General features: G+C 38.0%; 1 protein-coding gene and 1 non-coding gene across 2 annotated transcripts in view; both read right to left on the reverse strand.

Moving 5' to 3' along the window:
• The window catches only part of CDH10 (cadherin 10), a 125,211-nt gene extending 112,331 nt beyond the window's left edge, over positions 1-12,880 (reverse strand). Inside the window, exon 1 of the mRNA XM_075542552.1 lies at positions 12,650-12,880. Within this exon, the coding sequence (XP_075398667.1) occupies positions 12,650-12,880 (231 nt within the window). The remainder of the gene's footprint in view (positions 1-12,649) is intronic.
• Positions 11,088-11,251, reverse strand: LOC142441995 (U1 spliceosomal RNA). The gene has a single exon (XR_012783267.1). It is a non-coding gene; the product is annotated as a U1 spliceosomal RNA (small nuclear RNA).
• Positions 12,881-13,102: the final 222 nt, after the last annotated feature.

The raw sequence follows: 13,102 nt of genomic DNA on the forward strand, positions 1-13,102 counted from the left end.
TATAATTTTGGTAAAAAGTAGACAATGGAGTTAGTATAATACAATATAATATAATATAACATAACATAACATAACATAACATAACATAACATAACATAACATAACATAACATAACATAACATAACATAATATAATATAATAGTATTTAATGTAATAGTATTTAATATAATGATATAATATAATAGTATTTATATTTTCCTGAAAATATAGAAACTGACATAAGCAGACGAGCCCTATCGATTTGCTTTTATTTAGAGATATTATTATTGTAAAAAATTAAATAAAATGGAAACATTTATTTGTGTCCTGATTACAGAATAAAGTAAGAAATGATACACCTTGTAGCATTCAGAAAGCCTATCATTCTTGACTACAATGGAATGGAATTTAAAATGTTAGCATATAGTTTCAGAGAAGAAGTAACGACACAGTAGTACAAGAGTACAGAGACACTGAGGAGAAATGATAGCAAAATTAAAGTATTGATGCAGGAAACTGATTTTTTTTAAAAAGAGAGTTAACAAAATTGGGTTGGCCAAGGAATGGCCTTGGTTTAAGGAAATGCAACTAGCTAATGACCATGACCTTTCAGACTTTTATGGATTCTTGGGTGAAATTTCCTAAGGAGTCTTGTGTAATGTCAATAAAGTTGCCTCGGAAATATAAAGCTACCCCACGGGGATTTCTACGCCTCTAAAGAGTTACGCCTTGGAAATTCACAGGCCAGTTCCACCCTGCCCTACAGGGTTGCAATGAGTTAGCATCAACTCCAGGACAGTGCATTTGTTACGTTATTTCATTTTATTTTGTTTTGGTTTTAGATTGCACAATAAGAGATGTACAGATATAAACAAGGACTTTGATGGAAAACAGACTCAGGATCAATTCCTGGCCCTCTGATGGCTAAATAAATAAATAAATAATTTTACCTCAAAGACTCAGTTTCCTAAGACATAAGCAATAAATAAGTTCCAGTTAGGTCTTCATTATGTAAGGCACTTAAAACAGTTTGCAGCACATGGAAGAGTCGGTAACTGGGAAGAGATGGTCTTTTAAGATCTAGAGAACAATGTGTGGGATGAATACTGGCTGTCGCTGATATGACACAGATGCAGAGGAGTGCCTGAATCCTGAAAAAATATTCATGAACCGTAAATTATTTAGCCAATTATAGAGTAGACTTCAAAGCCAAAGCCTACCTAAAGAGTACTGGTAAAAAAAAACACACCAGCTTTTACATCTGGTTCATGAGTCTGAGAGGCAGATGTCCTTCTTGTGATTGATTTAAAAATAGTTAAAGGCTGGGGGACTGTTGCAGAGGTTTGGGAAAGGAAATGAGGTTGAGAATGATAAAAATTTGTTTTACGGGTTTTTCTTCCTTTAGAGCAGAAACGACATGCCAATCCTGAGTGAATCAAATTCTCTAGGTACGATTCATATATCAAATTCAGGACACAGGGGATGGCTGTATTGGTTGTTAGGTACCTCTGGGTGAGCTCAGACCCACAGCAACCCGATCCACAACAAAACAAAGCATGACATGGTCCTGTGTCATCCTCAAAATGGTTCCTATGCCAGAGCCCTTCGATGCAGTCACCATGTCAATCCAACTCACCTCTAGGCTTCCTCTTTTTCAAACACGATGTCCTTCTCCAGAGACATACCGACAATATGTCCAAAAAATGTAAGAAAAGGTCTTGCCATCCTTGCCTCTAATCTAAGGGGCACGCTGGACTCTTCCAATACAGATTAGTTTGTCTTTTTAGCAGTCGATGGTTTTTTCCATTTAAATGTATCAATTATTCTAGTCTTCCTACTTCATTGTTCACCTTTCCCAGGAATATAAAAGAATTTAAACTACCCTTCAGTCCTCAAGGGAACATCCTTGCTTTCCAATACTCAGAGTCTTCTGCAGTAGATTTTTTTTTTTGCTTCAGCTGTGGTTTATTGACATACAGGTAGGCTCTATAGCAACAGGCCTGGAGGTGGCTGCCACAGGGGTTGGGGGACAATGGAAGGCAGTGGAGTGTTTTTGTCTGCACAAGTGTTTGACAGCTGAGGAGAGCGCAGGAACTCGTGTCCAATGCACAACTAACACGTGGGAAGGGGGAGCAAGTTCAGGGCTGGAGTCTGCTTGCACTGGAAACACTGCTACCCTGCCACTCTCAGGCATCTGGCTTTTGCTGTCTGCTGACCCCAGGCAGGCATTCTCTGGGCACCCATGTTCTGCAGGGACTGAATGGAGGACACAGAGGCCAGCTTGTTGACCTCTTGCATTCAATAATCATGGGGCCTCCAGTCCCGCAGCCCTCAATCTTCCCTGGCTTGGGTAGTGCCACAGAATGGGCAGCCAGGCTCTGAGCAACCCCACCCAGTCTGCAGCAGATTTAACTACTGAAATACATTTTTTTATTTTCTTGACTGCTGTTTCCATTAGCATTAGTTGTGAATCCAAATAAGACAAAATCTTTGGACAATTTCAACCTTTTCTCCACTTGTCATGACCTATTGGTCTAGTTGTGAGGATTTTGGTATTTCATAGAATTATAATACATAAAAATGCTAAGTTGTGTCATCTGCATACCACAGGTTGTTAATAAGTCGTCTTCCAGTCCTGATCCCTCATTATTCTTCCTATATTCAAGTTTCTTTGATGTTGACTCAGCCTATAGGTTGAACAATATGGTGAAATGGTACAACCCTGGGACTCACCTTTCTGACGTCAAACCATGAAGTATTCCCTTGTACTGTGAGCACAACTGCCTCTTGATCCATGTACATGTTCCAATGAGCACAACAGAATGTTCTGGAATTCTTATTCTTCTCAAGGTTATCCACAATTTATTTATAATGGCACATCCAGTTGAAGGCATTACATAGTAATGAAACAATGGCATAATTTTCAGGTACTTTATGCTTTGAGCACCGACCCAGCTGATCCCTATTTTCCAAGTGTCTTCTGAATCAGACTTGAGCTTCTAGCCGTTCCCTGACAATGTTGCAATCACTGTTGGATGATCTTAAGCAGAGCTTTATTGCACACGATAGCAATGATACTGTTCTATAGTTTGAGCATTGTGTTTTGTTATATTTCTGTGGAATAGGCATACATAGGAATATCATCTAGTAATCTGGACAGGTAGATGTCTCCCAAATTTCCTCACATAGATGAGAGAGTTATGCCGAGTGATTCTTCATCTTTCTGAAACATGTCAATGGGCATTCCATCAATCGCTCTAACTTTGTGTTTGGATAATGGGTTCAATGTCATTTGAAATTCTTCTTCACCACCCTTAGTTCTTGCTCATTTTCTACCTCCTGAAATGATGGCTCAACTAACTATTTTTAGGACTAGGCTCTGTGTACTCTTTTCTTTTTCTCTTGATGCTTCCAACATCATTCAACATTTTGTCTACAGAATCTTTCAAGATAGCGACGTGAGGCTTGCTTGTTTTTTTTTTTTTTTTGAGTTATTTCAATTCACAAGGTTGAGCCTGTTCTTCCCTTTGGTGCTTTTATTCTAGGTCCTCACATATTGCTCTGTAAGAGTTGGCTTTGTCTTCTGGAGGTGCCCTTTGAAATTTTCTATTCATCTCCTTGAACCCTTTGAAATTTTCTATTCATCTCCTTAAAGCATTCTCCCAATGCTTTAGCTACTTTATGATTAAGGGCATGTTACAATGTCTCTTCCACTTGAATCTCTTCATTATCTGTCTTTTAAATAGCTTTTTGCTTTCTTCATGAATCATGATTTTGATGTCGTCCTATTGCTCATCAGCTTTTTTGTCATTAAAGTTCAATGTGTCAAATCTATTCCGGAAATGATCTCACAATTCAGGTGAGATAGCTTCATGGGCTTATTTGACTCGTGGGGGCTGGTTTTAGTTTTCTTCAGCTTTATACTGAACTCACATATGAGCTATTGACCATCTGTTCAACTGTCAGCCCCAGCAATGGTTTTAGGTGCTGATATTGAGTTTCTCCAATATGCACTCTCATGCATGTAGCCAATTCGATTGCTGTGTATTCCATCTGGGTAAGTCATGTGTATAGTTGTCTTTAATGTTGCTGAAAAATATAAAAGTAGCCTTTTGTATTTTCTATGAACAGTTGTTTGTTTGCAAAATTGTATCATGTGATCTCCAGCTTTATTTCTGTCACCAAGTCCACGTTTTCCAAGTACTGTTACTTCCTCTTTGTTTCCAACCTTTGCATTAAATGCATCTTGATTCCATATTTGATAAATTTCTAACTGAACACATTGATACAATTCTTCATTTTCTCATTGCTAGCTTTTGTGGTTGATTCGTGAATAATACTTGTATTAATTGGATTTCTTTGAAGGCAGATATGTAATCCTATCACAAACAGCATTGTATTTCATGGTCCTTTCTGACAATGAGTGCCACACCATTCCTTGGAATTTGTTATTCCTGACACAGTAAATATATGATTTTCTGTATTAGAATGGCCAATAGGAGGGCATGTGAGCTCACTAATGCCTAGGATACTGATCTTTCATGTGCTCCTTTTCATTTTTGACTCCTTCCCATTTTCCTAAAGTCATACTTTGAAGATTCTAACTTCTGAACATTAGGAGGTTTGGGAACCATTTATTCTTATCTTGAGTCATGCTTCATCCATAAATGAAGACCCCAGTGGCTCCAGTCCCATAGGCTTTCTCCAACTCGTGTCACCATGGTAGCCTCCCCTCCAAGAGATCAGCATTTTTTCAGCCTTATTTCCAGTGCTCTCACACAAGAAGGGCCTGTCCTCTGGAGTATCTTAAACCATGTTCTTCTTTCGTTGTTTAGGTTTTCAAGATTTGACAACACTTCAAAGCTACGCATAAGGTTTTCCCAGCTTTCTCCTCGGAAGTGGAGAGCTCCATGGAAGTGGAAGTTCTGCCTAAACCTGTTCACTTGTGGTGAACCTTCTCGCATTTGAAATACCAAGTCACACAGCTTCCAACCTAACAGAAACACACAAGCTGCCAGATTCTGACAAACTGACAGACAAGTGATGGCCAGGTATGTGAGGGGAGATATTCCTGTTGTGAGGAACATTCTGGGAACTCAGAACAGAGAACAAAGAAGAGAAACGTCTGTGCATGGTGAGGACAACACAGGATGGCACATAGGTAAGAGGGAGCAAAGTAAGCACTGAAAGATTTACCCAACTAAATGCTTTGAAAAGTGAATGACATAAAATTTCTCCAAAAATGTTCTACGACTGTTCATAGGGTTAGAGCTGAAAGAGGATTATTGACGCACGTGATCTATTTAACATAAAAGCTATGATTCCAAATCGCTTCTGTTTAAATCTCTCTCAACAGTGAAATCAACTAATGTCTTGTGGTCTTTGTTTACAAAACTCAAAGAATATGATTATAAACATATTTATATGTTATACAAGAATATCATGCATGAAGAAAGCAAAAGATAAAAAGTAAACAAAGGATAAGCTGAAGCTGATGACAAAAGAGGCTCCGAGACTTTCTCTGGAAACTAGAGTAGCCAAAGTAAATGGAAGACAAGGTAAAGCAAATGATCCAATCACAACATCCCAAATGGTCGCAGAAGCAGACAACAATTTTTAAAAAGCATTAAAGGCCGTGAAGACAAAACCAGACGCCTGAAAAGGAAGAACATGGTCAGATGTTCTCTCACTTAAAACACTCAAGGAAAATGTCAGGTCTGAGATGGCAATATCGCATCGTACCGGAAGCGTCAAAAGAAGGTTGAAGGTCACTCTTCCATCAATCTATTCAATGTTTACACAAAGTCACAATTCCAAAAGAATTGGTCAATGTGCAACATTTCAAAAGGTAGCAGATGATCACGAACTGACAATATTTGAGGAAGAAATTCAAGATGTACCAGATTTATTAGTGAAAACAAGGTTCCAATAATTTACAGAAGAGAAATAGAAATACTTTAACAAAAAAAAATCAGTGCTGGAAGCACTCATTATTCTACGCAAAAAAACAAAATTGGAAGCCTGATCAAGTGACTGAAAGAGATTTATATTTGTGCCCATTCTGAAAAAGGTGACCCAAAATAACGTGGAAATTATTGAATGAAATAGTTAATATCAAGTGCAAATAAAACTTTGCTGGGGATCAACTTTAAATGTCCAGTTATTTAATCAGATTTGGAAGAGGATGTATCATGAGAAATACCATTGGTAACATTCAATGAGTCTTGGCAGGACCCAGAGAATACAGAAAGATAGCTAAGTGTGTTTCATTGTCTATGCGAATATTTCCGACAATATGAACCCCAACACTATGGAGAGTATTCAAAGAATGGGAGAGTGAGAACAATGAATGTTACTCTTGAAGAACCTGTGCATAGACCAAGAGTCGCTGGGCTAGTAACACCCTGGTCTTTGTTCCGGCAGGCTGTCCTGAACCTTGTAGGATATTCAGGAGAAACTCATAGAAGTCTGTAGCATCCCCCAACACCACTTATCCAAAGCCAAACCTCATTGTCTTTGACTGATTGTGGAACAGAAGGAAATGGTCCCCGTGGTGCTTCAAACACCGTAATTTTCAGAGCAGCGCCAATTTACGTCTTTCTACCACAGAACGACTGCTGGGTGGAAACGGCTGAGATTGTAACCCCGGCATCATCAGGGCGGCTTCCAGTGCCAGGTAAGGAAAGCAGACCAAGCCCCTGCTGGTGAGTTGCTTTTGACTCAAAGTGTCCCAGAAGGTTAGCGCTGACCTGTCCCCAGCTGTCACCTTTAGCACCAGCAGAATGTCTCCTCTAGTCACACCACCACCAGGACTCAGGTATCTCTATGCATTGGCACATGTCACAGAGAGGGCAGAACTTCCAGAGTGGGCGATCACTAATTTACATCCTCTCTTTCATTGCATTAAATGAATTGTAAAGTTACCAAGAGAAAAGAATGCGATTTTACAGTGATTTACACAGAAGACAGTCAAGCCCAAATGGTGACAAATGAGAAACTAAAACACTTGTGATTGTTCTTCAGCACATGTGAAATAACAAGAAAGAAATGAAAAGCACTTGCCTCCGAGAGGACACCCGTGCCATTCTTTCAAAATTAGCATTTACCTGGGCCCTGAAGAGCAGTCACCGCTGTCAACCTGTTCTCTCCCAGCTTTCAAAGCCACAGAAGGGCAAAGGCGATGCCTTCAGTGAAGCTGCCATTTGGTCGCGTACAAGTCGTACATGGGGAATCTGTTCTCTTGCTTACTGCCACCCTACTCCTTCTTCATAAACAGCACAGGGCGCACACATTTTAATACCGGGATAATTCGATATTCAAAGTTTAAAATGTTGATCTAACTCAAGCACAAACTCGAAGCCTTATAGAGAGAGAGTTAAAACCAGTGTTTCCTCAACATACATGATCCAAATCACTTTTATTTTTTATAATTTGTAAAACAATTCCCTTGTGTTTTCTCTTGGCATTTAAAAATCTTTCATTTTATTTGTTGTTGTAGCTTTTGAGAATAAACGATAGCAGAACAAATGCCAATTCAACAGAGTTTGCATGTACAATTGAGTGATACATGTACTGCATTTTTTTGAGCCCTGGCGATACTTTGGATAAGCATTGGATTGCCGGCCACTAGAGCAGTGGTTCAAATGACCAGCTGCTCTGAGGGAAAAAAGCTGAGGCTTTCTGCTTTCATCAAGCTTGACAGATGTAAGACCACTATGAGCTGAAATGAGCTCACTGGCAGTCAGTGAGCTGTGTTCTTCACATTGTGCCATCCCTCTGACCCTGCGTTTTTAAGTTGCATGTCCCCCGTTAATATAAATTTACTGGCTATTGCTTATGGAAAACTGAGTTTCAGCTTATAGTGATGGAAAACCCACACTGATTGGAGGTGGGGTACTTTGACATTTTTACTAGGAAGAGAGGCCACTCTGCTGGCCATATGTGTAAGTCTTTTTTCTACATCAGGTTTATAGTTATAGCCTAAATCATGCTACAACTTTGGGTTATGAATGACTGCTATTTCACTTGCTATTCTACATGTATTTCAAAGTTGAATTCATTTTGTAGTGTAAAAGCTTGCTTTCTTTGCCTACGTAGTGCGACAAATGTTTGCCATGGAAAAGATGAAAGTTAAAAGCGTATTTGACAGTGAGTAAATTTAATATCAAGAAATGAGGATCCCACCTTCCTTTTGGCAACCAAATAGCAGAAATCTCTCAAAATTAAAGCTATTTTTCATATTTACAATTATAAGAAAATTATTTTAAATGGGTTAGAATGGAATGTTGCAATCCCACTATTATGGAATGTTTTGTTTTATTTGAAATAAATTCCACATGCTATGAAACAATGAATTATTTCATATGTCTGGTCATGACCTTTGTTATGATCACCGGAAGATCTTCATTTTCCTGACAGCTCGGAGCAGTAATGTGGGGGAAGGATAGTGACTGCGTTTTAATTCAGCTCTGAGAGACTGTTCACCTGGGAAACTGTGACTGTCATCTTGCTAGATACAAAATGAGTTATCTTATAAAGAAATTGGTTTTTCACTTCCAGCAAAAGGGAAGGTCCAGGAGTGAATGCTTCCCTTTTCTCCTGAGATCCTTGCACAGTGAACCCCCTTAGTCCAGGAAATCACCAGGAAATCACCAGGAAGTGGCACAGGAGCAGCAGAACCAGAAGCCACAGTGACACAGAGTGGAGGACCTTTCAGTCCAGAGCAAGTAAAGCGGTGTGTTTTTGGAAAGGAGCCTGGATTGGGGAGTGGGGTATCTTGAGCTAATTAATTGGGGAAGCTGGGTTTTGCTTCCTCATATAGGAGGGAAATATTGCAGAGCTTTACATGTGAACATCTGGTTTGCAGAAGGCTATGGATGACAGCGAAAGCCCAAAGTCCATTTGGAGGGTCTATACGTGGAGTAAGCCTCCAGTGAATTCCCTGTGTCTGCTAACCTGCAGAGTGCATTGGAAAGTGAATTATTGCTGAGACAGTTAGATTAAAATTTAATAACATATCATTTGATGTCCCTTTTGATCCATTTTCAACTTGTATTTTTTAATATTTCTGCTGTCTTTTTGATTGAGAATTTGCTCTGCTTTACTTTGCTATTTTTGTTTTATATGTTTATTTTCATATTAATTTCAGGGTAGGTAAATTTATAGTGAAAATAATGATTGTTTTATTGTGGCAGAGAAGGTTGGGGAAGTAGGGAGCTAATATTAATGAGAAGAAGACAATGTTCTAAAACTGATTGTGGTAATGATTTTACAATTCTTGTTCATATGATTGAACTATCAAATTGTAGTGAGTAAGAAAGAAAAGAAGAAAGGATGCAAAGAAGAAAGAAAGAAAGACATAACCATGGAATGCCAAAAGATCAAACAAACAAATCCATCTGGGAAGAAAGACAGGCAGAACTCTTCTTAGAAGCAAGAATGGTGAGATTTCAGCTCACGTGCATAGAACGTGCTACCAGGAGAGATACGTCCCCGGAAGGGAAAAAAAAAGATGGTTTTAAATATAACAACTGTGTAGATTGCACAGAACTGGGCAGTGTTACGCATAGGCAGGATCTTCGTGAACCAGAACAGACTCAATGACTTCCAAGCAGAATTTTACTGGTCCACCAAAGAGCTTGAGCAGAGTGCCTTAGGTTTCAGGCCTATCGTGGAATGGCATGGCCTTTGGGCATTCATGGCAGCACTAAAAATACTTGTTAACATTGTTCAAGCAGAGCTGATGCCAGGCTAATCGACTGAAGGTCAGAGAGAGGCCTGCCTATAGACACAGCAGTAAGACATTGTCCCATTGAGGGCCTTCAACCACTGTGGCCTTCAACAAGGTCTACTGACACAATGTGAGGGACCATGGGCTCAAAGAGAACATAATTGTGAGGATCATGCAGCACTAGGCTCTGTTTCATTCTGTTGTATAATAGGATTCTGTGAGTTGCAATAGAAGTTAGCTAAGGATGACTTGAGGGCTAGTTCAAAACATTAAGTTTCTATGCTGTTGTGATAAAAGTTAGTATATACCCTGTTAGGCAGGGTAAACAAAAACATGGTAGAATAATATATTCATCCACTTTTTCATTCTACCAAACAATAAACAGAGTGTAATTTCAAACTCAATTGCATAGTTTAAAACTAAAGCCTCTTGGGTATTTTAAAATTAAAGCTATTGTCTCCATTTTGCACTTTATTAGAAAATATTAACAGACATCAGTAAAACAGAGAAAGTCTATCTGTGATCATGAAGAATGTCTACTGCATTTAAGTGTTTTGTTTTAAAAAGTCAAGTATGTATTTTTTCAATGTAAAATGTACATGTATTTCCTTATAATTCATCATGTAAGGCACACATACACACAGAAACTATAAACTGGACTTGACAAATCATTTTTTAAGTTTCCCAAAATAAGATACAATGTGATTTCAAAAGTTTGTGAAAGAAATGAATTAAAATATGACAGATTTATTTTTCTCAAACCCCCCTTTTAATAATGGTTGCCAAAAATAGATGGCGAGAGCCTGACAGTTCTGTTGATCTAATGGTTAAGCACAGGTAATGCAGGATGAATCTTCTGAATTCATTCCTTACGCTTCTTATGTATTTCTGCATTAAATGTTTTTTTATTTGCTTTTATAGCACAGTATATGAAAGAATAAATTAAGGTATAAATCAAGGTGCATATATCGTATTTCCTGTCTTAATTGCCTATGTCAATTTTAAGTTTTAGAATGGATTTCTCTGTTAGACAGCCAAAGTAAAGCAGAGACTGAGGGATCTGATTCAAGACAATGTGACTCAATTCAATCAACCAAATAACTTTTAAATTCTACTCCAATAGATATAGGAATAGACAAAAGAGAAATATATAGCATAGTTCTTGACTCATGGAGTTGATATTCTTTTGGAAGAGGAAAAATAATTAGTTTGATTATAATAAGAGAGCATACAATTTTATGATAATTCAATTTATCAAGCTATTAAATTTTCATTAAGACCTAAATGAAGAAAATAGACATAAATAAGCAAATGAACTGTTCTGAGTGATCAGGAAGAAACAAGGACACTTTTTTTCTTCTTCTTCTTTTTTTTTTTTTAGGGGAGAGGGCGAACGCAGTCCCCCACTACCACAAATTATGCAGTCGAGTTTCCCACATTTGGGGAAATCGCAGGGGTCAGCACATCCGGAGTGCAATGGATAAGCCTCGCCCTGGGAAAACCACCTTCGTGATCATGGTGTCTCCCCTGCCAGGTAAGTATGACACATTTTTATATTATAGTCTCTACCCCCAAGATTGCTGCTATTCTATTTGCATGTACCTGATTTCAAAATCTAAAATGCACCCTATTGTTGCATCCAGCTAAAATTCAGCTCTGTCTTCTGATCTGAAGCATTCAATTAAATGCGACTCATTATGCCATTGCTCCTGAATGCTCTCTGGTAATATTCATTATATTACTGTTTGGATTTATTTATTTTCTTTCTCCCTTAGTCAATATGACATTTAAAAGTTAATGCACGCTTCTTCATCTTACTAGACATCTAAAAAGGGACTTAGATCATTGGAGTCTGACCAAGCCAGCAGCAAGCATTTAAGATCAGTGAAAAGCATATTTCCTCAGAAGATTTAGGCTTTCATCACAATGTTCATTATTTAAATGAAACGACTGCAATCTAGGTTAATGCAAAAGTATCCAACACAGGACTGTATATTATATCTGATCTTCTGTTGCTAGTACTTTTATTTTCCATAGGTTCATCATCATGGACAGCCCATAATAATCTTATGAGTACCAAAAAGCATTTATTCCAAGTTCACAAATTTTCAGTATAACTTACCCAAGGGGGGGGGGTAAATTAATACAACGCTGTTGCTTAAAAAATCATTGTTTCCCTATATTGTAGTTTACATTTTATTCCCAACCAAAAGTATTCTCACTGACTTTTATAATTGACTAGAATAAAAACTCCTCGCTATGCACATCATAACTCAGTAAGTAAACTGCTTCGCCTGCTAGTCTCCCTATTTGTTATTCCTTGCATAATTGTATTTGTAATGGGGCTCACAAATAAATAGCACTCACAAATTGAATAGGTTTTCTTACAAATAAGATTTATTTTTTGCCTCGGATCATATATTTAGTGACACTTAATCTCATTCCCCACAGGATAAGCCTTAAATATTTCTTGTCTTACTGAATTCACAAGCAAAGAGAACTATACTCCCATATATGCAGTTCCATTTTAAATGAATATATTATATAGTGTTAGTACTATCATTGGCTACAAAGGCTAATGCTCAAATACTGCCACTTTTAGTCTATTTTTAATCCACCAGTTAGCAGAAATAATTGATTTAAATAATGTCCCATTTGTCATATTATAATAGCACATATTTTTCTGAATGCTAGAAGTATTCAATAAACAAAACTCTATTAAGAATATTTGTAGTATCAAATACAAAAGAATGCTGATCAAGTATATCTGTCACCATGCATACTCGAGTATAAACTGACCCAAATATCACCCAGAGCACACAAAAACGGCTTTAAAAAGGTGCTGAAAACCTAGGCTTATACGTGAGTAATACAGTGCATACATATACACACATGTGTAAAGAAAGAATACAAATCTGCATGATTTCAATATAAACTTACCTTGCCTACATATTGATAATCAGATCCGGTATATTCCTCCAGCAGGAAAAACTGATTCCACATCCAACCCCGTTTCTGACGGTGGAGAATTCTGCCATCAGTCCTTGGTACACGGGTGCCTGAAACTCTGTGTTGGGGCACAGACGTCCTTCTGAAGAGAATCTCTGGGCAACAGAAATGCAGCAGGCATCCCCAGAGTAGAAAGATGAGCAAAATTTGATATAATGTCATAGTGCCCTCCTTGGCCAATCTCAGTGTGGATGAGGAGAAAGAAGTCCTATTTTTCCAGGCTGGATTTTATTGTGTTTCCACTGGCTTCCAACAGTTCATCAGTGTTTGGTTCATGTTTCAAAAAGCTTCACACAAACAAACAAACAAACAAACAAAAAAATCAGTCAGTTGACAAGCTTATGAATCTAATATGTCCCTTTGAATCTAAAATGATTATTTTAT

Source organism: Tenrec ecaudatus, chromosome 2, assembly GCF_050624435.1.
Source record: "Tenrec ecaudatus isolate mTenEca1 chromosome 2, mTenEca1.hap1, whole genome shotgun sequence".
NCBI classification, from domain to species: domain Eukaryota; kingdom Metazoa; phylum Chordata; class Mammalia; order Afrosoricida; family Tenrecidae; genus Tenrec; species Tenrec ecaudatus.